This window comes from Microcebus murinus, chromosome 14, assembly GCF_040939455.1.
Source record: "Microcebus murinus isolate Inina chromosome 14, M.murinus_Inina_mat1.0, whole genome shotgun sequence".
Taxonomy (NCBI): Eukaryota; Metazoa; Chordata; class Mammalia; order Primates; family Cheirogaleidae; genus Microcebus; species Microcebus murinus.
In genome coordinates, this window is record NC_134117.1 from 1,135,615 (window position 1) to 1,154,633 (window position 19,019).

A 19,019-nucleotide genomic window follows, 5' to 3' on the forward strand; every position below is an offset into this window, starting at 1 on the left:
GTTTGGCTTTTTTCTCGTTGACATACCACCACGTGAGCACCTTAGTGTTGGCCGGTTAGTTCCAGTTTGATGGCAGGTACGCGTGGTGCTTGTTTTTCCGTCCTTGGGATACCTCACTTGGCAGAATGGGCTCCAGCTCCACCCGGGATAATACAAGAGGCGTCAGATCACCATTGATTCTTTCACCTGAGTGGAACTCCATGGTACACGTGTGCCACATTTTATTAATCCACTGTGTATCGATGGGCAGTTGGGTTGTGTCCACATCTTTGCAATTGTGAATTGTGTCGCTATAAACATTCGAGTGCAGGTGTCTTTTTTATTTTTAGTTAATATTTTTTTTTTGAGACAGTCTGTCTTTGTTGCCCAGGCTAGAGTGAGTGCTGTGGCATCAGCCTAGCTCACAGCAACCTGGGCTCAAGGGATCCTCCTGCCTCAGCCTCCCGAGTAGCTGGGACTACAGGCATGCGCCACCATGCCCGGCTCATTTGCTCTATATATTTTTAGTTGTGCAGATAATTTATTTCTATTTTTAGTAGAGACGGGGTCTCGCTCTTGCTCAGGCTGGTTTTGAACTCGTGACCTCGAGCAATCCGCCCTCTCGGCCTCCCAGAGTGCTGGGATGACACGGTGAGGCACCGCGCCCGCCCGTATTTCTGTAGTGGAGAGAGTGGGGGCGGGGTGGTCTCGCTCTCCCTCAGGCTGGTCTCGAACTCCGGGCTCCCACCATCCGCCCTCTCGGCGTCCAGAGCGCCGGGATCACACGGTGAGCCACCGCGCCCCGCCCCTCGCCCCGCCCCGCCCCGCCCCGCGCACGCGCCGCACGTGCCGCACGCGCCCCGCGTCCCCGCGCACGCGCAGCCCCGCCCCGCGCCACCCCAGCGGCGTCCGGCCGGGCGGGTCGCTCAGTGCTGCGCGCTCGGCCCCGGCGCCGCCGCGTCTCCGCTCGGCTCCGACCCCGGCCCCGCTCCGTCCCGGCCCCCGACGCCCGCCTCCGAGGCGCACCGCCCCGCGCCATGTCGCAGAGCGGGGCCCCGGGGCTGCAGGAGGAGAGTCTGCAGGGTGAGGCCGGGACCGGGGGTCGGGCCGGGGTCCTCGCTGCCCCCGGGGCGTGCGGGTCCGCGGGGGCCGCACCGGGTCGCGCGGGGATCGGGCGGCCGCGCTGTGCGGTGCCGGGACGCTGCGGCGGCCGTGCCCTGCCCGTGCGGGTTGCGGCGCGCGCCGGGCGGCCCCAGGGTCAGGGCGCGCGGGCAGAGGCGGCGCGGGGCCCCGTCCTGCCGCCCGCCGGGCCGGGCCGCCCTTCGCGCGCCTGTCGTAGGCCGGAGCCCGGGCCCGAGCCCCAGCCCCAGCCCCAGCCGGAGCCCGGGCGCCTGTGCCCGCGCGCTGGCCTGGCGGGCCCGCGGGGCGGCGCTGACCTTCGCGTTCCCGGGCGGAGTTCTCAGAGCCGGGGGCGCGGCGCGATCCGGCGTCGGCGGGCGCACCTGCAGCCTCCGGTGGGGCCTGCGGACCTCGCACGGGGGTCCGGGTCCCCGCTGGAGTGCGGCTCTGCGGGGCAGGACTCGCCACGCTCGCAGGATACCCGTTTTGCAGAATCCCGGGCTTCAGGTTTTTCTGTCGAAGTGTGAACATCTGCTAGCTTCTCCCTGGAAGTAGGTTAAGGGAGGGCTTTCTTGGCTTTCCTCATAAGACGAGGCCCAGGGATTGTCCTGTGAACTTGTGTGGAGCCCCCCTTCCCGGGCTCCAAGCCCCTACTCCTGCGGCCCGCGGGCTCGGTCCGGCCTGGGGACAGCTGTGCGGGCCGGGGGCGCCGGCTGCTGAGTCACCCGGGCGAGGCTCTGAGCCCCCGAGAGGGGGGGTTTCGGATCTGCCTGCCGCGTGCTGTGGACCGCGGCCGCGCGGGGGAGGCCGTGGCGGGGGCTCCTGGGCCGTCCCCGGTGTACGTGCAGCAGGGCACTTGCCCGCTGTCGCCCGCAGGCAGGAGGGGCCGCCTGTCACGTGGAGCCCGCAGCTGCCCTGCCAGTCCCGGCTTGGCTGCGTGGCCGCGGCAGCACTGCCCCTCTGCCTGGCTCTGGTTCGACTGCCGCTTGTTTACCTCTGCACAGAGCCTTGGTAGCCCGGCCGGCAGACCCTTGTACCCTCTGGGGCCCCGAGGGGTTCACAGCAAGATGGGTGGGTTCTCTTCCCTCTTGATCCATTCCAGAGTTGTTGCTAGCAGGATGCTTGCGTTGGCCGTTCTCGTACCCCCACTCCCCAGCCGCATTGCCGCTGAAGTGCAGGCGGGAAATCCAGGTGGTGGGGGTGCCGTGTTGGGGGTGCAGGTGCGTGTGGCTTCCCTGAGGGACCCTCTGTCTTCAGCTCCGGGGTGGCAGTTGGGTAGGTAGAGAGCTTGTCCTCCACTGAGACTGCAGCAGGTAATGATTTAAGCCTCCCCACCCCCATTGCTGCATGTGCCGCTGGTCAGATGGCTCTGTTGTCGTAGGCAGCCCCGTGGGCACAGTCACATGACAAGCAAAAACACTATTTCTTTTGGAGGGGAGTTGGAGCCTCATGCACTTTTAGGATTTGAAGGGGTTTTAGGCATTCAGGTTCTAGCCTGACACCTGCATTTTGCAGATGGTCACAGCGAAGTCCAGAGGTTAAGTGAAAAGTACGGCCAGCAGCAGCAGTTATCAGGGACTCCCGTGTAGAGGGCCATTGGGATGCCTGGAGCCTGAGTGACAGGAGTGCCTCAGCCCAGGGTCCAGGATCCCGGACAGCCTGGCACAGGGAAGGTCCAGGGAAACAGTCCTGTTGGAAGCCAGTAACCTGGATTATCTACCAGGTGACTAGATGCTCACAGTCACTTGCCATCAAGTCTCTGGCTCCTCTCCCACCTGCCCTGGGAAGCCTTTAAATGTACACACAGCAGTTTCCAAACGCCCTCCTCACAGGAGGAGCAAGCCTTTCTGAGCTCTCGGGTGCTGCTGGTCTCTGCACCCTTCTCTGACTTTCCTCCCTGGGCCCTGCAGGCTGTGTGTGGGACCCGGCCATTCCCGGGGCAGTGGTTTTCTGTTGTTGTGCAGGCCCGAGAGCCTCTTCATCCTTGTCAAGGGGGGGTGCTGACCTTCTCTCCTTTCATACAACACGGGGGTGGGGGGGTGGGTAGTGGTTTTCAGCCCTGGCCTCATTAGAGCTTTCCCAGGGTCCTTGCCTGGGTTCCAGCCTTCCGAATCTGCGTTTGGGAGTGGGTGGGGCTGTGGAAAAGCACCATGGGTGCGTCTCCCTTCCTAGCCCAGGTGGAGATCTGCACCCCAACTAGGGAATGTGGATGGCGTGTTGGATTATATTTGATTTCTAAGGCAGATAAATCATTTTTTTTTTTTCCGGAATGTGATTTAAGTATTCATAGCTTAGGCTTTCTGCTAATCTCACCTACCTTGTTTGGAGGGGAGGTTAAGATTTACTTGCTTTGTCTGGTAGCAATGTAAATTAAAAGGGAGGAGGAGGGGGACATACAAAAATTAGGGCTGGGGGCTGGGGCCTGGGGCTGTCGCTCACGCCTGTCACCTCAGCACTCTGGGAGGCTGAGGTGAGAGGATTTCAAGACCAGCCTGAGCAAGACCCCATCTCTACCATACCAAAAACATAAAATTAGCCAGGCACGGTGGCGCACACCTGTGGTTCCAGTTACTTGGAAGGCCTGAAGCAGGAGGATCACCTGAGTCCTGGAGATGGAGGCTGCAGTGAGCTGTGATGACACCACTGCACTCTAGTCAGGGCAACAGTGAGACTGTCTCAAAAAAAAAAAAAAAAAAAAAATCAGGAATGGGGACTTTTCCTGGGATCAACACCATCACCAACTTTCTGGGCCCTGATTATACTGAAGTTACTTGAAATAAATTACTTGTGATTATGAGGAAGTTTTGTAAGGTTACTAAGCACCTTTAATCCCTTTGTTATTTAAAAAGACGAATGATGCTAGCAAAATTTCTGCGTATAAATATTGTAGCATATTTTAGCATACATCTTAGCATTCGTGTATTAACAGCATGCATTTTTTTCATTTTCCAGGAAGTGTTCTTTCCTACCCAGTTGTTGCAGGTTAATAATAAAACTCTTGTCCCTTAGTAAATCACTCCCTGGAATAAAACTTTTGGACCCAAAGTTTTTAGCTGTAGACAGGCTGGTCTAGAATAGGGCTTTTCTTTCTCGGGGATGCTTAGGACTCTGGTTTCATAACGATTTTATAAACAGCTGTGGCCAGTGTGAGAGAATGGAGAGGTGGGGCCTCTAACAGGTGATTAGTCCCCAAGGGCTTCTCCCTGGTGAAGGGGTTTAGGTGCCTTTTAAAAGGGGCCCTACTGCCAGGTGGGGGCACAGCAGGAAGGCCTGCACCAGACCCTGACGTCCATGCTTTGATCTTGGACTTCTTGGTTTCCAGAACTTGTAAGAATTAAAGTTCTGGTCTATGTAAAATACCTGGTGCTGATATTCTGCTGCAGCAGCACAAATGGATTAGGGCAGGGACGTCTTGTGTTCCTGTGGTCTTTAGTTGCCCCTGAATGATACAGTGTGATTGATCTTTGGTCCTGGTTCCTGGCCCAGAGTGCCTAAACCTAGGAGACTTTGGAGTGATGAGTGTCTCTTGTCACTCATAAGGAGCTGCTTTGGAATACGCTACTCAGAGTGCGGCCCCAGGATGTTTGGCTGTTCTGAATTGTGTCTTTTAAACTGGCAAACAAGTACAGTGTTTGCCTGAGCTCCATGGGTTCTAGCAAATTGAGCCTCAGGGGGGCTATGAGAACCTCTAAACAGGTAGTTGCCCGTGGGACTGAGCCGTCACTTGGGCAGCCGACGCTCGCTCCAGGTGGTCAGACCGGACTGCTGGACTTGCGGCTGGCGCAGGAGTGGTGTCGAGGAACAGACGCTGCACCCTCAGACCCCACCAGCCTCAGACGCCTGGAAAGGTCTGAGCAGCACCTGGACTTAGTAGATTGGGCCAGGCCGGGTCTGGGCAGCGGGGGAGCATAGGAAAACGGAGCTGCTGTGGGGAGGGCGGGGTTCAGCACCAGTGGATGCTGGCGTGGTGGATCGCTTGTGAGGGTGCTGTTGCGTGCGGGCCTCTGGGGTGGCGCCCTCTCCCACCCTCATCGCTGGGGGGCGCTCTCCCAGCTGGTTGGTTCTAGAGAAACCTGGGCGCAGTGGTGCGGTCCAGCCAGGAGCAGGTGTGCATGTGCACGGGGACACTTACCTTCCTGAGGGCGGCACTCGGAGGGGAGGGGCCGCAGAAGCGTGGTCAGTGGGTGGTGTGTCTGCTTCCAAGCACACGTTGAAATTAAATCCAGGTGGATTTCAAATCTAAATGTGAATGTCAAAACAGTAGAGTTGTTTGAAAGTAATAGAATATCCTCAGCTTAGGAAGAGATTGCTAAATTCGACTGGATTAAGATCAAGAACTCTGTATGTCAGAGGACATGAGAGTGAAGAGTAAGAGAATGAAGAGTGAAGAGGCAAGGGGAATGTTAACCGAATGTACGTAAACAAAGAAAGACGTACCCGGGGACGTAGGATTCCTGCACACAGGAGAAAGACAGAAGAAAGGAGGGATTTGAATAGCCAGGCTCAAAAAGATGCGTCCAAAGAGCCAGTACACTTAAAGAAGCGTTCAGCTTCACTAGAGATGAGAACTGCCACATGAGCCACACAGGACATGCCATGGCAAGTGCCGGCTCCCCACAGAGGCCTGTCTGGGGGACCTCGAGGGCAGCCAGCTCTCCACAGGCACTGTAGTCAGGAACGGCCTTTGTCCCTTTCGGAACAGCTGGTCTGATTCCTGGTGCACACAGAGAGCAGCCATGGATGTGAGCTCGCAGGGCCCTGGCGTCAGGGAGCGGCGTGGGCATGTGGGGACAGTTTGGACCCTTTTAAGAAAAGTTTAACCGCTTCGGTACGTCGCTAACCGGCTGTAAAACCGTGCCCAACGCTGGCACTCACAGTCCGTACGATAGTTTGTGCTGTGCACTGATGACAAATCCCTTTTGCGCTTATGTGATGAGGAAAGCTTGAAAGCACTGAAAGCTTGTTTTACTTTACAGGCAGCTTGTAATGTGAATCAGAATAGGTAACATATATGTATATGTTTTCATGACATTTTTAAATGCTCAGTTTTATTTTGATGAATGAAAAATTAGAAAAGTCATATCACGGCTGTGGGCTAAAGTCACTGTGCACGATCATCTGTGGCTGTCGACTGTAGTCGGCACTGGTACCAAAGTGGTTAAATCCCTCTGCGTTGATATTGGCCTTTTTCTTTTAAAAGTTGGGTACAGGACAGTGTCCTGACTGTCCGATTCTGGTGGCTCAGCAGACTTGGGATGTTTGCTGGGGACAAGGAGACACAGGAGCACCGTCTCAGCTGGGGCTTCCCTCCTGCGCCCCGGGAAGTGGCAGCACACCAGCCACTGTCACAAAAGGGCCTGGAGTGGGCGCAAGGCTGTGCGCTGCTCGGTGCCTCGAGCTGGAAGGCGGCTGGCGGTGGGTTGGGGTCAGGTTCCAGCGCGGCGCGAGCTCAGACCTGCCCCGGTCTTGCCCCCAGGCTCCTGGGTAGAGCTGCACTTCAGCAGCAGCGGCAACGGCAGTGGCGCGCCCGCCTCGGTGTCTATGTATAATGGTGACATGGAGAAGATACTGCTGGACGCCCAGCACGAGTCTGGACGGAGCAGCTCCAAGAGCTCCCACTGTGACAGGTAGGTGTGCGCGTGTGTCACTGTGCCCGTGTCCCCGCACGTGAGCATCGGCAGAGCTGCTGAGGACGGGCTGGGGGGCCAGGTTCTGGGTGTCCGCTGCTGCAGTCCTTGCGTCCTGGTGCAAGGATGTGGCCTGGGGCTGTCTGGCAGGACCACGTGAGGAGCAGACAGACAACGGATAGCCCCGTCCTATCAGCCACCTTTGCAAAGTGGGTCAGGTCCGCAGGGTTCCTGGTTAGCGGCACTCACGAGCGGAGCCCAGGCTACGTGGCTGAGTCAGTGACCAAAGGTCAGGTGCTCTCACTGTGTGACAGACCAGGGAGGCGGCAGGTGACAAAGCCAGCCACCCACCCACCAGCTGTTCTTTCCTCTGTGGGAGACTGGCTTCTGAAGGACCAGGGGCCCAGTCAGCCCTGGCCTCATGCTGGGCCGAGGGAAGCACGTAGGCCGGCGAGAGCCCTGCTTCCCACTGAGACAGCTCCCCCTGCCTTTGGGGTTTTTGCTTCTAATGATAGCACGTTAACGTGACGTTCTGTTTTTCCATTCTGTTCACTTCCTTGCCAAAGCCCACCTCGCTCACAGACACCGCAAGATATTAATAGAGCTTCCGAAACAGATAGCCACAGCATCGGAGAGAAAAACAGCTCTCAGGTAAGCTGGGGGGAGAATGTGCAGCAGTAAACACTTGCCATCTCTTGGTGCAGTAAATAGCTGTAAATGTAACTGAGTGAGGTCCGGCTCCAAGGGTGTCCACTGCCTTTTTTTTTCAACTCTGGGTGGGAGCATCCCGCACACACAGGCTCTACTCGCAGCTGGCCAGTGGCCCGAGGAGCAGGGTGGGCTATGCAGCGAGGGGTCCCTGTGTCCACAGCCTGAGGGAGTGGGTAGCCGTTGGGGGGGGTGGCCGAGGGCCAGTGGTTGGGTCGTGTCTTTCTCCATCCTCCTGGCTGTCGGCTGGGCAACGAGTGGATTTTAGTATCTGAGCTGCTTGGGACAGGTGTTACCTGCAGGGTTGCTCTGCCCTGTGGCCTCACTGTCCATCGGGGCTGTCTCGGGGATGTCGCCTGGCCCTGTCAGGACACCAGAGCGCAGCAGGGCCTGGCGGGGGTGCACCCAGGGTGGGGCGTGCTCCTGGGCGCTGGGGCCCATGCCGGCTTTGGTGCACCCAGATGTTCGGTAGGTTGGGTGATTAATTCTAGAGTGTTTTCACTATTTCAAACGATTTTTCTCCCCCATTTTAAAGAGGAATTACATGTGCAGGTATACAATTGTGAAAATCCAAAAAAAAGAGAAAAATACTTAGAATCCCACATTTTAAAATGCCTTTTAATTAATGTTCTGTCCTGTTATGTAACACTGAAAGCACAGCAGAAACTGTAGTTACGTAAATTTCTGCATTTCCTGCCCACCTATCCTGAGAGTGTCTTTCATTCAGACTTGCCGTGCAGCGGCCCGTCTGCGTGGCCGCACCGTGCTGAGCCACATTAGGCTGTTTCCTGCAGTCGTGGCCGGTGCTGTGTCACCACCTGTCTCAGGGGCACAGCAGCTCCTTACGGTGTGTTTGCAGCCCCGAGTGCCTCTGGGACCTCAGAGCCCTGCGTGGCCCTGCACACAGGTGGCACTTGCAGGCTGTGGTCTGTCTGCAGAGCAGGGAGCAGGCCTCGGCTGGGTGTGCGGCGTGACCACCCTTGGTCCCCAGAGGAGGAGTGGCCTTCCTGGGATCCGAGTTCAGCTTGCCGGTCTGAAGCGAGGGTGGAAGGAGGGTGCTTTCTGGTGTGCATGTGATAATTTAATCTGCTTGAATCACTCTATTGTAGTCTGAGGAAGATTACATTGAGAGAAGGAAAGAAGTTGAGAGCATCTTGAAGAAAAACTCAGATTGGATATGGGATTGGTCAAGTCGGCCAGAAAATATTCCCCCCAAGTGAGTGTTTTCAGGATCGTGGGGTCTTCTTTTGACCGAGGACGTGTTGACCAACACTGCCGTGTCTTTCCCGCCGCAGGGAGTTCCTCTTCAAACACCCGAAGCGCTCGGCCACGCTCAGCATGAGGAACACGAGTGTCATGAAGAAGGGGGGCATATTCTCGGCCGAGTTCCTAAAGGTTTTCCTTCCGTCTCTGCTGCTCTCTCACCTGCTGGCCATTGGACTGGGGTAGGTGACGCCTCTGGCTCCGGGCACAGTGTGTCTTGGGGGAGTTCTGGGTCTCGGTGATGATGTTTAGATTTTCTAGTGAGGTACTGGAGGTTACAGTTTGTGTATTTTCATATACACGCCATGAGGGCACACCGGCCGGGCGACGGCGGGGTTATAGTCCCAGCAGGCGTGCCCCCCCCCATTCCTCCTGTCCTTGCACGTCGTGTCTCCGGGGCTAGAGCAGGAGCGGTGTCAATGTTACGGTCCGTGTTGAGTGTGGTTTGGTCATTCTTTCTGGGGCACCACGCTGGACTGACCCTGTCGACTGTGCACGTGGGTCTCGGCAACTCGCTGCTCCTGCTGTGGGGCGGGATCATTCTGTGTACCTGTCAGCAATGTGGGGACAGGTGAGGTTTCCAGCTCTCTGGCTCCTGGTACTAAGTAGCTCTGCAGAAAACACAGTGAGAGAGCAGGTAAGTGCGGCTGCGGGCTGCCAAGACCTCACGGAACCTCCCAGAACCGATGCCAAGGGCAGGGCTGGGAGCTGAGGGAGCCCAGGGCCTCCCCTCTCCCACGCATCTCCGTCCAGGTGGGGGTCTCGCAGCCTGGTGCGCAGCCTGCAGGGGCCATGGCGCTGGGACAGGTGGGGCTTCTGTCTGGGGCAGAAGGAAGGGGCGAGACCGCTGTAGCACAGCCGACCTCCCTCCCCAGAGTCGGCACTGTGGCGCGGAAGGCCTGTCTGGTTTCTGTCTTGGGCACGTGGGACCCTGCGGTCTCCAAGCAGGTTACACCCAGCTCTGGGGGCGACAGCATAGCTCTCTACCCTGACCTCGATTCTGGACCCTTTCCTCGGGCCCCACACGGGTGTCACCTTGTTCAAGATGGAGCTTGGTCTGCTCGGTTTCCTGGGCCAGGCCCCAGGTGCACCCTGGCCCCAGCTTGTGCCCCTCACGTGCGTGGCTGGCACTAGCCCCTGCCCACGGCCCCGCCGCTTTCACTGTGGCCAGTGCGCCACGGAGTCGGGCTCAGTGTGCGTCCTGGCACCGCGGCGCTGGCTGGAGACTGGCCTCCAGAGCCTTTCCAGAACGAGCAAGCAGAACCTCTGCATTTCAAAAGACTGCCCTCTTTTCAGTGTGGAGCTCTGCAGCCCCTCGCAGATGCTCGGCCTCATGGTGCTACACCCGCCCTACCCCAAAGCCCTCAGCAGCCTCCCTGTCAGGGTGAGATCCTCGCGCCCGGAAACCTGGAGCCGAGCTCCGCAGCCTAATTCCTGCTGCTCACGGCCAGGCTTCTGTTCCTGTCCCCTCTCCTGGAGCCCGCCCTCCTGCCTCCCCAGGGACGCCTGCTGCTGGAGCAGCGCGGTGGGGTTGGGTGGGAGGGAAGCGTCCCTGCCCCTGTGGCACAGCACAGCGAGGCTTTAAAGACAGTGACGATGCAGAGGCGCTCTGCACAGCGACCTGCGTCGGGCGGCCCGTCTCCCTCACCTGCATTTAGCGCAGCGCACTGTAAGAACAGAGTTGGCTGTTTTTCTAAATTAGATTAATGTAAAATACACGTTGATGGATAAAACACTCGATAAATGATTACAGATTTTTTATAGTATGCATTGAGTAGCCAGTCCCCTTCCATAAGCTGTCACCACAGGGAGAGCTCCCGTTTCTACTGTGCAAAATCACCACAGTCGAGACGCGACATTAACTGCTAATCACTCTTTCTGTCAAGGATCTATATTGGAAGGCGTCTGACAACCTCCACCAGCACCTTCTGAAGGACTGGAGCCCAGCTTGTTCGTGTAGTGGGGATCGTGTAGCTTGCAACGCAGCTGACGAGGAGCTGTCGTGGTCCTGGGGTGGCTGTATAGCTTGTGTTTATTTGCTCTGTTAATGCTGCGTTTCTTTAGTAAAATGAAAGAATAGACACTAAAACCATGCTGACCTGTAAGTATACCTATGGGATCAATTAATGAGCATGTGAGACTGATTAATAACTGCTAACAATTTGGTAGTGAATTTTATTTGGATATTAGATACTAAAGATAAATAATTTTAATATACTAGTTATGATATATGTAGAATTTTAAAAATTACCTGTAACCTTAATTCAGTTAAAACACTTTCTATTTCAAAAGAATGGATAACACTGGTATCACAGTTGCTCCTCTAAAGGGTTTGTCTACAATAACTATTGTGGCCTTATATCTGACCTGTCGCAGAACATGCTGCGTCTGGGCGGATGCAGGTTGTCCGTGAAGACAGCTGTGCCCACTGTCGTTAGGGAGTGACTAGAAGCCGGGACAGGCACACTCTGACCCGAGCTGGCAGCGCAGGGGCCGCAGCGGCCGTCTGTCGGAGGCGCCGCGTCTCGCTCTTCCTCTCTCTGGGCTGCCAGTGAACCTGCCGTTTAGGCTCAGCTCGTGTGCTCTTGAGTTAGCTTTATTCTAAGTAAGTCTGTCTACTGCAAAAGACTGGAAAATGGAAGAAATAAATCTTTGCCAAATCCTTCAGAGATTGCTGTATTTACATATTGTTTAAAACCAAATATCATAATTGGTTCTTGATTAAACCAGGCCTTTTCCTCAGTATCACGTTCGCTATCTAGATATTTCTGTAGCACAACTGTGTCTGCCATTTTGTTTCACATTTCCACACTTAATTCAGATGCGCTAAAATAAAATCTAACATTTTTTTATTAAGATGGTCTTGCTATGTTGCCCAGCCTGGTCTTGAACTCTTGGCCTCAAGTGATCATCCTGCCTTGGCCTCCAAAATTGCTAGGATTATAAGCATGATCCACCATGCCTGGCCCTTAACATTTTAATTTTTGAAAAATCTGCTTAGCTGTAAACTATTGCCTTGGAAGCAGTAGTTTATAAGCCTGATAGAAATGGCACCAGAATTCTTAACTTTATCTTCATGATACACTGTGAGGTCACACCGAATCACACTGGCCCAGCGAAGTTCCCTTTTGTTTCAGAGCCAGCGCTGGTCTCACGCCACACACGCCGATGGGGTGTCAGAGCTCCCAGAGTCCCTGCCCCTGTGGTGTGGCGCTGGGCGTCTGGGGCATGTGCCAGTCAGACCAGCCAGGCTTGCTGAGCTGATGGCGTGCTCTGGATAAGTAGGATGGGAGAAAGAGTCAGGTTTTCTAGGGGATATTTTTTGTTAGACTAACAACACGGTACATTTTACTCATGAAGTGAAGCAGCAAACTCGATACATGTCTGTATATAGATTGTATATATAGTTGTTACCTTTCAGGTAGGAAGACGGCAGCATAATAGAGTGTTTCTTGAATAGCTTTTGGAAAATAGCCTTTCTACTGTGAATACAAGTAACTGGCCACACCATTGTTCATTTCATTCATTGAGTAGTTGATCTACAAAATGTTTAACATAATCTAAATGATTTTGTCCCAGAAAACACCTGGCCACCACTTATCAATAAATGCAGTTTCCTGCTGCAGTCAGTTTGCACTAATGGAGGCGAGTTTGCAGACTGACGCCTCCACCTGGCCCACACGGCCACGGCTCTGGCCACTACTGTAAAGTCCACATATGTACTTTCTTTTGGGCCTAAAACCTACTTCTAGGAATTTGCCCTCAAGATAAACCTAGAAATTTGAAAACATGCACAAGAACGAAACTATCTTAAGTTTTGAAACAACTGAAGTGCTCAAACATAGGAGAAAGACGTGAGCTCTGGTTCTGCCACACAAGTGTGGTCCTGTGCAGCTACTCAGCACAATGGTTCAGTGACCTGGGGGTGATTTCAGGGGATAAGTGCAAAAAAGTGTATGTATCCCTAACAAAAGGGAAGTAACATTTCGTGGCGGGTGTTTGAGCGAGCTTGGCAGTTTTGAAACAGTCCCCCCTAATGTTTTGACCTCTCGATGTCTGTTACTTTGGATGACTTGGCCTATAGGTTAAGGACATAATGTGGTCGCAGTTTCTGGGCCCACCTAACCTGGCACTACTTCCCATCTCTTGGGGATGTTTGCTCTTGGAACCCAGCCTCCATGCTGGGAGGAAGCCGGGCGGCCCAGTGGAGAGGCCCACCTGGGACAGACAGCAGCCAGCACACCTGCCTGCCCTCTGTGGCTGTTTCTGGAGACCCCAGTGCTGGAAGGACGACCCGGGTGGATGGCTTGGAGTAGAGATGAGCCGGTATTGCAGAGCCCCGCCCATGCAGCAGATTGGTGAACAAAAAGGATTGCTTTAAGGAAAAAGTAGTATATCCTTTATGCAAAAAGGAAAGAGCTAAGGAAAATACACACTTATGCTCACTTGTGCCGAAAAAAAGGGCAGCAAATAAGCAAGAAATGATATTGGTTACCTGCCCAGGGTGGGTGGGGACAGGAACATGAGAGTATAACTGTTTGTACAAGTGACTCTTAGAACCATAGTGATGCTGCATGTACTGCCGAAATCAATCAATAAAACCATTTTGGGGGGAATCCACAATAGAAAGCAAATAATAAGGAAACCCATTAGGAATAATAGAACCACACTGAGGGGGTGGGGCAGCAAATGCATTAACCTGAGTAACTGGAAAACAGCATTTGCTCTGGGTATGACAAGGTTAAAGTAAAAATGTACTCTTGCTAGTAAATTTGTTTTTTGGGTCAGCAACTATGAAACTGTACACTAATAGTAAGCAAATAAATATGCTGTGGATAATGAGAGCCTGGTTTCTCCCTGCTGGACAGAGTTGAGGTGTGGGGTGGGGGCTGGAAGGCTGCTGTGAGGCCTGTGGGGGTGTCGGGTCTGGCCACAGCTTGTGGTTTGCACAGCAGCGGTGTGTGTGCACGTCCCAGCTCTGTGCGGTCACAGGGCGAGGAGGCAGTGGCCCTCCAGTGGCAGTGAGCGCCGCCAGTCCCAACATCCTGCCGCGCACGGTGAGGAGCTCCTATGGCCCAGACTGGGACAGCTCGCGTGACAGGATCACAAGAGCAATTTTTAGCCACGGAATGAAGCAGGTGTCCGTGAGTCCACACTGACACGTAGCCAAATCGATGGGGGGAGAGGGACAGCTCCTCATAGAATCCCAACTACATCATGGAAGGTGGGACGTCACTAGGCAGATGCCACGGTGACGGCTGGCCGGCCTGGGCAGTGTGGGGAGACGGCACCAGGGAAGAGGCCCGGGAGCCGCCCACCTCCCATGTCGATGTGCAGCGGCCACGTCTCTTCCGTGTTCTGGCAAAATGCATCAGCGCAGCTTAATCGCAGGAAGTATCAGACCAGCCTAGATTAAGGGAGATTTTACAAAATAATTGCCCGCACCTTTCAAAAGGATCCAGGAAGGAAGGGAAGACGGAGACGAGATGCAGCGTGGACCCTCACGGGGACGCCGCGAGGGAGCGGAAGAGCCGCTGCCCGCTACTGGTGGGCACTCTGCCCGCCGGGTCTCCAGGTGCTGGCGTTAGGGAGGCAGGGGGTTACATGCTTTCTGAGACCTGCTTAAAATTGTTCAAAGTAAAGCGGTAAGTGCACAGATCGTTTTACTCAGGAGCAGGAGCAGCAGGGCTGCCGGTGGGGACTGGGCGCCCAGGCCTGCACAGCCCTCCCGAGCCGAGCCGCACCCCTGCGGTGCCAGGTGGCCTCCGACGGCGACCAGTGAGGACGCTGCTCACGCACAGAGGATGCCGGGACACATCTAGCAATGAAAAGCAAAGTGACGGAGTGTACACAGGGTGCTGCCTTTTCTGCAAAAATGAGGGAAAATAATATATGTTTGTGTTTGTATAAGACACTGGAGTATGCCCATGAAAGCAGTAGCAAAACTTATGGGGGGGAGGGCAGAGGTAGGAGCAAGATTTTGTCACAGTCCTTTTAAGATTTTGGAGGACTCTTGTCATGACAGGGCCTGTCCGTCATCTGTGACTGCATCTTACTCTTGCTCTATAAACCTATCATGCTCTTCCTCAATAAACCTCATTTCTGTGGTGACAACAAAGGCTGGTCAAGATGGCCTAAGCCTATAATCTCTGGGAGGCCGAGGTGGGAGGATCGTTTGAAGTCAGGGGTTTAAGATCAGCCTGAGCAGCAGCGAGACCCCCATCTCTACTAAAAATAGAAAAACTAGCCAGGTGTGGTTCACACCTGTAGTCCCAGTTACTTGGTAGGCTGAGACAGGAGGATCACTTGAGCCCAGGAGTTGGAAGCTGCAGTGAGCTATGATGATGCCACGGCACTCTAGCCCAGGTGACAGAGTGATACCCTGTCTCAAACAAACCCCCAAAGGACATCCAGATGTGTGTTCCTGTCCTGCGTGACCTCAATCAGCAGCCCATGTGACACCACCACCTGCCCTGGACGGAGTCACTGCTGCTGCACTCTCAGGTCTAGGTATCGGCTGAGCTGCTGGAGGCGCCGACAGCTAAAGCCTAGACCACAGGCCAGGGTGACACCCCCCTGCAGGGTCTTCAGTGCCTTCCCTTCCTCACCACTGCAGGGGTGCCATGGCTCTCCTAAGGTTGCGGTCAGGTTCCCTGGCTGCAGGAGCCCCCGCATGCCATGTGCAGCTGTGCTGTGGAGGCCCAGCTGTGAGCCGCGCGGTCCACCTCTAACCCGCAGCCAGCCTGGCGTTAGGGAAAGCCGGGCCGGGCGCCCGCCTGATGGCAGCAAGCACCCAGGAGGACGCAACTCCACTGCCCCCTGCGGTGGTGTTGCCCTTCACCCCAGTCCGTCTACACCCCGCCCACACTTGGCCGCCACACCATCTGCACAGATGCTGCTGTGGGAGAGCACGGGCCGTGTCCTTGCAGCGAGGGCAGGTGCCAAGGAGACAGTGGTCAGGACCGGCCAGGCCGCAGGCGAGCTGCGGACCAGCGCTGGCGGGCGGGTCCCTGGTCCCCTCACAGCCGCACACTTGGGCGCAGGTGCTCTGCCCACCTGCAAGCAAGGCCAAGGACCACCCTCAGCTGCCTGTCACACCAGCTCCCGAGAGTGCTCCCCCGACTCCCTGGGCTTTCCTGGCCCAGCACCAGGGATACTGCTCCTGATGGAGGTCGTCCCCACCCCACACCCTCGGGCCAGTCCTGGGGCAAAGCCGAGTCAGAGCGGTGCTCTGCGCACAGAACTGCACCCTGCACACGACAGGCCCTTCCTGTTCCTCCGCCCATAGCAGCTGGGAGGATGCCTCCCCCCCCCCATGGACACTGCTGGTCCATGGACAGACACGCTTAAGAGGAAAAGGTGTAAGTGCCAATTCTAATGCCCGTCCCATCCCCCCGGAAGACTGACAGTTGCTCCTGAGAAAGTAACACGGCAACTAAGCCCTCCGGGCCAGGTGGGTCAAACCTTGGCCCGCCAGGAACTGGACACTCACCGCCCAGGTGTGACGCGATCTGGGGAGTCTCGGTGATGAAGGCAATCAGCTCTCGCCACTGGCCGCACTCCAGCTCACAGGTGCCTGCGGCCTGACTCTTCGAAAGCCAGGCTTGGAGCCTTGTCTTGCAACGGCACAACAAGCAGGCTCACAGACGCCGGGCTTCCTTCGGCAAACGCACGTTCGCTCTACTCACGGGTGAGGCTTATTCAGCTAGTCTGGGCCATCAGCCTAGGGACCACCAAAGCATGACGTAAAGCTGAAAAAAATTTCTGTAACTTTAAGCAGGAAAAGAGGAGAAAGTTTCAGAATAAGAAAAACGACATTTCATAAGCTTGAATATAATAAAACTGAACGTTGTAGGATTCTTACCTCATTGGGATAGAAAAAGGCTTAAGTGGAATCAGAAAATAAAAAAAGAGAACAAGGTAGAAACTTCCAGCTCTTTTAAAAGTGTGTATTTCTCAGAAGTGGACGCTGCTTTGTGCCCACATACACGTAACTGCCGTGGCGAGCAACTCGGGAAGGTCACGCGGGCCGTGTGCCGGGGAGAACCCCTGCCGGCCGGCGGCCTCCTGGAACGGGACGCCAGGCCCTCGAGACCATGCCCAGCGGGAGTGCCACGAGGAGCCACCCGGGCACACTCACCGTCCCCTCTGCCCTGCTGAGGTTTTCTATTAGTGGGAAACATGTTCTCAAGGAAAGATGGAAAAAAGGGTCCAGATACACAGTGAAAATCCAGTGAAACATTTAAAATTTATTAGATTTTTTGGTCGAAATAGTTGGACAGATATATACAATCCCATTTTACTAGAATTGTTTCTTAAGGACCAGGGTTGACCGATGCTTACGTAACTCTGCTCCACACCTCGGACTCTGTCCCTTGTGTCATAACCGATAGGCAGCGTGAGAATTATTAAAGTTAAAATAAAGGTACTTTTGGAGTCTCGGTTTCTAACAATGTGAACTAGAGCGGCGTTCTGTCAACAGTACTTCAGGGGAATGACATTTTGTTCTTGCATATCCGTATCGTTAGTAATCAAAACACGCCCTCATTGCAACGACGGCCAGGAGCCCCCCAGCCCCCGGAGGACACGGACCAGGCTAGCGACAGAGCCCAGGGAAGCGAGCGCTGGTCGTCTCCTGTCGGTACACTGCTGCGTCTGTCCTGGCGAATCCTGATGTCTCATATCAGAGATACTCCTTTTAAAATAAACCACCAAGACACTGGCGGCATCCACATAATAAAACCGTTTAATTTTGCTGGTTTGAATTGCAGTATGAAATTTTGCATGCATATAATTTCAGCAATACTTAAAAAGTTATTTCCCCCCAAAGTACTTTAAAAGGCTTAGAAAGAAAGCACATTTTCAGCTGCAGTGGACTGGAGGCCTACTTTAAACCAGGGGTTAATTTTATAGCAGCAATCCTGTGACCCTTCCTTGCAATTTTGTTTCTCAGAGGCGGCCTCAGTTATGGCTTTTCCCAGACCTTATCTGGTGTATCAGATGGACTATTCTGACAGAAACAAAACAGAAGTTTGGCAGTTTAGGGAAAGATGCATTTCAGAGTTTGAAGTGCTGCACATATTGTACCATCCTGCCAAAGAAGGACAAAAGTTTTCCAGATTGTTTCAAAGAATAATCCTGCACAATTTTGTTATATGCAATTAAAGCAAATAAAAAGACGATACTTATGCTTGGATTTAAAAACACTTAGTACAGTGTGTTGTTTTTATTACGTGGTTACACCAGAGGTGTGATGGCAGACAGAGTGGGGGCGTAGCGCGCCGAGCCAGGGCACGGTGAGCCCGGCGGACAGCGCCACGCCGCACGCGCCAAGGCCCGAGCGCAATGGCAGAGGGAGAGGGAAGGGGGTTGGGGGAGAGATTTGACATAACTTTTCTCACGGATGTTAACCTTTTGGTCTATAAACTGAAAAGAAGGCTCAGACTTAAATAAATACATTTATCTTGAGCAGCGGCCTTTATGGAGCGGTGGCGCCAACACTGCTTGGAGGGGGCTCCTGTCGGAGCCGTGGCGCCCACCCCGCCGCACTGGGGCACAGCCGGGCCGCGACTCCAGCCGCGGCCGCTCCTCTCTGGCGTCCGTGAAGGGGAGGAGCAAGAGCGTCACTGTTCTTAATGGAGCGGACAATGATGCCTGTTCTCTGACAGAAAAACGACCGGCTTGACTATGTAAGGTGAGACTTGGTCCTGGCGTTAGCGCTCTAGTTGATTTTGTCCTGGAATATATACAAGTTATTGGTGGCGGCTACGGCAATAATGTTCTCCAGCGGGTGCCAGGCTGTGTGGAGGATCTTCTTGTTGAAGTCCAGACTGTCCACACTGATCTCGTCTTTCTTCCTCTTACCCCCCGTGCACACTTTCCGGGGCTTCAGGCTGGCACGGGGCTTGCTGTTCTCTCTCGATGCTTCCAGCGTGACGTCCCTCCGCGCGTTTCTATCGAACATTCTGAAGAAGTTGTTGTAGGACCCAGTCATGATAGCACTGTCCAAAACGAGAAAAAGAGCAACACAGGTTACATGAGGCAGGCAGCAGGCCCAGACCCCAGCACTGGACATGCAGCGTGGACTGCTCTTTGGCACCCTCCCTCCCAACACCAGGTATTTCCAGAGATAAGGAACGAAAAACACCACAAGTCAGGAGAGAAATGCAGTCAAGAGTCTCATTGAACTTCACATATCATTCATGTCAGTAGAAATAAATTTCACAGAGTAAGAAAGAAAAAACAGACTCATCTTTTTTTGTTAGAGACAGGGTCTTGTTCTGTCACCCAGACCGAGTGCAGTGTCGTCTTCATAGCTCACTG

The 19,019-nt window shown here is 54.6% G+C and overlaps 2 protein-coding genes and 1 pseudogene across 5 annotated transcripts in view; 1 reads left to right on the plus strand and 2 right to left on the minus strand.

Annotated features, from left to right (window-relative positions):
* Window positions 1–866: 866 nt before the first annotated feature.
* On the plus strand, window positions 867–11,363 carry BNIP3 (BCL2 interacting protein 3). The gene is made up of 6 exons (XM_076009694.1): window positions 867–1,062; window positions 6,575–6,725; window positions 7,292–7,376; window positions 8,543–8,649; window positions 8,729–8,878; window positions 10,583–11,363. Exons 1-6 carry the CDS (start codon window positions 1,017–1,019, stop codon window positions 10,626–10,628), a joined length of 585 nt encoding a protein of 194 aa, XP_075865809.1. The 5' UTR covers window positions 867–1,016; the 3' UTR covers window positions 10,629–11,363.
* LOC142875824 (uncharacterized) lies at window positions 3,038–3,125 on the minus strand (annotated as a pseudogene).
* Window positions 11,364–18,271: 6,908 nt separating the features above from the next.
* Window positions 18,272–19,019, minus strand: part of PPP2R2D (protein phosphatase 2 regulatory subunit Bdelta) — a 40,219-nt gene continuing 39,471 nt past the window's right edge. For all 4 annotated transcript variants that reach the window (XM_012781433.3, XM_012781430.3, XM_076009692.1 and 1 more), the window contains one exon: window positions 18,272–18,697. In XM_012781433.3, coding sequence (XP_012636887.1) covers window positions 18,418–18,697 — 280 coding nt within the window. In that variant the 3' untranslated portion in view covers window positions 18,272–18,417. The remainder of the gene's footprint in view (window positions 18,698–19,019) is intronic.

Coding starts and splice junctions, on each gene's coding strand:
- BNIP3 (XM_076009694.1), top strand. CDS start 1,017: ATGTCGCAGAGCGGGGCCCCGGGGCTGCAGGAGGAGAGTCTGCAGG. Junction 1,063..6,574: donor GCAGGAGGAGAGTCTGCAGG/GTGAGGCCGGGA, acceptor TCTTGCCCCCAG/GCTCCTGGGTAGAGCTGCAC. Junction 8,650..8,728: donor CCAGAAAATATTCCCCCCAA/GTGAGTGTTTTC, acceptor TTCCCGCCGCAG/GGAGTTCCTCTTCAAACACC.